At 35.3% G+C, this 4,538-nt stretch overlaps 1 protein-coding gene across 2 annotated transcripts; it reads left to right on the top strand.

Moving 5' to 3' along the window:
• The first annotated feature begins 611 nt into the window (after window positions 1-611).
• LOC146929314 (esterase/lipase/thioesterase family protein) lies at window positions 612-4,538 on the top strand. 2 transcript variants are annotated; one of them, XR_015005990.1, is made up of 8 exons: window positions 612-1,078; window positions 1,232-1,360; window positions 1,439-1,713; window positions 1,792-1,889; window positions 1,986-2,080; window positions 2,976-3,029; window positions 3,951-4,276; window positions 4,482-4,538. XR_015005990.1 is itself a non-coding variant. In XM_085701290.1 (7 exons), the coding sequence occupies exons 1-7, from the start codon at window positions 638-640 to the stop codon at window positions 4,155-4,157; spliced, it is 1,299 nt and encodes a 432-aa protein (XP_085557416.1). In that variant the 5' UTR covers window positions 612-637; the 3' UTR covers window positions 4,158-4,439. The 2 variants fall into 2 exon arrangements, 1 of the variants encoding a protein (XP_085557416.1); XM_085701290.1 differs by lacking the exon at window positions 4,482-4,538 and having other exon boundaries at window positions 3,951-4,439.

The raw sequence follows: 4,538 nt of genomic DNA, 5'->3' as shown, positions 1-4,538 counted from the left end.
AGGTTATTATAGGAAAAAGATAAATTGTTGTATCAAAAGTAGTACTCCCTCCATTCCTTTTCTTTTGATGTTTTAGAACTTAAACTTTATTCCAAAACTTTTGATGTTTTAGAATTTTTAATACTTTTTATCCAATTTTACCCTTGTTGAAAAACACACTTTGAAAATTGGAAGTTTAAATAATAAATGCAATTTGTGTGGTGAGTTTCAATAATTAAGGAGATTAGAATTTTGAGAAAAAAAAATCAAGGAGTAAGTAAGGGTATTTTAGTATAAACCATACAATAATGATTCCTTAATATTTGTGCAATCACCTAAAACATCAAAAGAAAAGGAATGGAGGGAGTAAAAGTATTTGTTGTCTTGATTTGATTTGTGTAAAAAATGTGAGAATTAAAAAGGGAGTACAATTTACAAAGAGTTTTATCGAAAATGTGATGGAAATCCTATGACTCGAAGTCTGTAAAAGTGATGGTAAACTGTGATTCCTTGGTTTGGAATGCAATCGGTTTTGTTCCCAAGTCTAACATTTGACCCACTCTGTGAATTGTTGCATGTACTGTGAATGTGATGCGTTGAATTGAATTTTTAAATATACACCAAGTAATAGCATGTGGGTGGGTTGTACTTGTAGGGAATGGCAACAGCAAGGGTGGGTTCCACACCATTTCTTCTTACCTCTCTCCCATACAAGAAGAAGAAGTTGATGAAGAACAATAATGCACTAATCAAATCATTCCACTTGTCATCATCATCATCTTCATCATCTTCCGTCCAAGTAACAATGTCCACTGACAACCTCATCCAACAACCTCATCCATCCTTCGAAATACTCGGAGGCGCACGTGACCGTTTCCTCCCATCTCTAACTCACGTGACACGCCCCTACAACCCTTTCCCCTTCATCACTTGGAACCGCCACGTCGAAACCATCTTCGCTTCCTTTTTCCGATCAACCCCTGACGTCACCCTCCGCCGTCACTGCCTCAGAACTCAAGATGGCGGATCAGTCGCTCTCGACTGGGTTTCCGGTGACGACCGTCGCTTGCCTGCCGACGCTCCTCTCCTCATTTTACTGGTTCGTTTAAACTTATTTTTAAGTCAACCAAAGTAAAATTCTATCTATCTACCGGGGTCGGAGTTTGAACTCTGGATACTCCACTTCGTGACTCTAGCTACTAGATAGAGTACGAAAAAGTAAAATATAAAATTTTTGTTTGTTTATATGCAGCCAGGCTTAACTGGAGGTAGCGGGGATTCTTATGTTAGACACATGTTAATCAGAGCTCGAGATAAAGGATGGCGTGTTGTTGTGTTCAATAGTCGTGGCTGTGGAGGTAGCCCTGTTACTACTCCTCAGGTGAATCATTTTTTTTTTAAATTGTATCTACGGTGGTCCACTGTGATTTTGTTGACACTTGCCGTTGTGCTTGTGCAGTTCTATTCAGCATCGTTTTTAGGAGATATGTATGAGGTTGTTTCCCATGTCTCTGAGAGATACCCCGATGCTAATTTATATGGCGTTGGTTGGTCACTTGGAGCAAATATTCTCGTTCGTTACTTGGGTCAGGAATCACACAACTGTCCTCTTTCTGGTGCTGTATCTTTGTGCAATCCATTTGATTTGGTTGTGTCAGATGCGGACTTCCGAAAAGGCTTTAACAAAATTTATGACAAGGCTCTTTCCTCGGCTCTCTCCAAGATTTTCAACAAGTGAGACACATTTATGTTATTGATGTAAGGTTAATCTAACTACATATGACAACTTTTCTCTTTTATTTTTGGGTGTAGACATGCTTTACTCTTTGAAGATATTGGTGGTGAATATAACATTCCACTGGTCGCCAATGCCAAGTCTGTTAGGGACTTTGATGATGGACTCACCCGTGGTAGGTCATACTAACTTGTAAAAGTTGGATAGATAGATAGATCAAAATTGTCGAGTATTATTATCTGCTGAGATACTCTTCTATGGGGCTTTGCAGTTTCTTTTGGATTCAAGTCTGTGGATGATTACTACTTAAACTCAAGCAGTTCGGATTCCATAAAACACGTTCAAACACCTTTGCTCTGCATCCAGGTAGAAAATTTTGACTCTAAAAAGTTGTTACCCTTGTTTCTCTTGGATATGTAGTTGCATAAAGTTGAAAAGATATAAACAACTGGCTGCATTGTTATCCACTATCAAATGTGATTTGCACAATCTCCATTTATTGATTCAGTTATACTAAGTAAGGGTTATATGCGATTTTAAGAAACATATAAACAGTGTTTTTTTTTTGGACGAAATAGGACTGAAAGAGATCACTTTACCCTATCCAGTTATAATGAAAACTCACTGTATGAGATGATGCCAATTGATGACTCTCAACATTATTAGTAGCTCCTTTTGATTGCTTCATATTGAAAATTCACTTGTTGTGTATGTATACCTGCCACTCCTGATTGTGAGATTTAATGCCTTATTTGGTAGGTAGGATGATGTTAATATAAGTTACAGCAAATTATTTACTTAAATTTCATCAAAAGCTGATAATGATAATATCATGATTCCTAAAGTGCATGTGTTTGATCTTTGCCATTTAAAAAGATTGTCAATGAATTTGTTCTTATATTATATAGAGTTTATGCTATCTGTGTTGCAAAATAGTGAAATTTAAATGGGCTAATGGAAGAACAAAGTGTATTGGAATTATGAAGTTAATTTCCAAATGGGACTTATCATTTATTTAATATTAGATTAAGCTATCCAGCTTGTAAGTTGTTAAGTTGTTACTGTTACCCAACTGCTAATAGCCTTAATCTCTGGAACTGGTTAGAATTTTGCATCTTCATTCTTCAAACAACAACAACCAAGCGTAGTCCCACTAAGTGATGTCCGCTATTAGCCTTAATCTCTGGCACTTGTTAGATTTTTGCATCTTCCATTGTTTAAAAAGCAATATATTTTTACTCTGATGACTTTTTTTTTCCAGGCAGCGAATGATCCGATTGCTCCTTCTAGGGGAATTCCTCGTGAAGATATCAAGGTATGCAATTTTATTTTGAATTATGCAATATAGTGTTATCTTTCTTGACTAAAAATGTATTCGGTAATTGTGTAAAAGAGATCGAGAATAGGAAAAAAGAATAAATAGAGATTAAAATATTATAATGTTTCGATTTCATTTGTTGATGAATGGTATAGATAAGATGATACATGTAACGACTTTAAAAGAAATTTTATATGTATCTTAACGTGTGTTGATATCGTATTTATCTTTCCCCAGAATTTTATAACAAAATTTCCACCATTTTTGGAATTCAAATGCCGACGACGCTATTTTAACTACATTTCTCGTACTGTTTTCTTTTACTTCACCTTCTGTTATATACCAAGCACGTTGTTGATCCTTTTTCAACCATCACATTTTCATATGTACCAAGGACACTCTTCAGGTTGGACATTGTGATTTCATCACTGACAACTGATTCAGTGGATTATTTTATGGTATACGTCACTTGGTTGTTAAGATATGTTTGGGTTCACTGCAATCATGTTATGATGTAGTAGTCACTGCAGTTATAATCTTGTAGTTGTTGGATGAAGATCAAATGACCCATATTAAACAACAGCCAATGATATTTAATACACAGACTCTGAATGTGAGCTGTCTGATCTTCATATAACAATTCTTATAACTAACAATTTTTTCTTCTGTAAAAGATGAACACTTTTTATGTTGGCTGATTAACTAAACTATGATTCTGCTAATTTTCTCCTATGTCTATCTATATTAAGTAGGGTTAGTCTTTATTTTTGGGAAAGACAAATATTAGTGTGTTAGTCGTTATGCTAGTATTTTCTCAAACTCCTTTAACCCTTGGTCCAATCATCCCCAGGGTTAGTCTTTATTAACATGTTTGTTTGTATTGCTCGATATTCAAGAATGATCGTTCTATGTTGTCAGGAAAATCCAAACTGCTTGTTAGTAGTGACATCTAAAGGTGGTCACTTGGGGTGGGTTGCTGGTGACGAAGCTCCACTTGGAGCCCCTTGGACTGATCCTTTGGTCATTGATTTCCTTCAATATCTGGAGACAGAAGCAGCCAAAGCTCCACAAACTTGCAGCAATCCTGGAGTTAATAAAGAGACATTCCACCATCTTCAAGTGTAGTGTGACAGTTGGTTACATGTTTCGTCGTTCATTCATCAAGTACATTCACAAACGGAACATTCTGGATGTGCTAACACGTGGAAGCAACTACATTCTTGTTCCTACTCCAGCAAAGGATGGTGAATATTATTTATGATAAAGTATATAATTTCATTTAATGAATGGCTATAGAAAGTATAGATAGAATAAAATAATTAATTTGTACTGTAATTCTTTAAACATTCATGACTGTAATTTATTTTGAACTTTTAAAAGTTTATCATCGTTATCATTGTTATTTTATTGCTACACTTCTAAAATGATTTTTTTTTTTACACTTTGTAGGCACTGGGTTTCCATTCATCCTATATATTATATAATGTGAAAGGTTACTTGGCCAAA

Source organism: Medicago sativa, chromosome 4, assembly GCF_051527215.1.
Source record: "Medicago sativa cultivar Bolivia chromosome 4, Bolivia_mono, whole genome shotgun sequence".
NCBI classification, from domain to species: domain Eukaryota; kingdom Viridiplantae; phylum Streptophyta; class Magnoliopsida; order Fabales; family Fabaceae; genus Medicago; species Medicago sativa.
The sequence above is the reverse complement of the archived record's forward strand: the minus strand, read 5'-3'. Positions and strand labels throughout refer to the sequence as shown.

What these genes read in the sequence shown, in the direction of transcription:
- LOC146929314 (XM_085701290.1), top strand. Translation starts at nt 638, where the DNA reads ATGGCAACAGCAAGGGTGGGTTCCACACCATTTCTTCTTACCTCTCTC. An exon ending in TGATGATGGACTCACCCGTG is followed by an intron (nt 1,890 to 1,985) that starts GTAGGTCATACT and finishes GGGGCTTTGCAG; the next exon opens with TTTCTTTTGGATTCAAGTCT. An exon ending in TTCCTCGTGAAGATATCAAG is followed by an intron (nt 3,030 to 3,950) that starts GTATGCAATTTT and finishes CTATGTTGTCAG; the next exon opens with GAAAATCCAAACTGCTTGTT.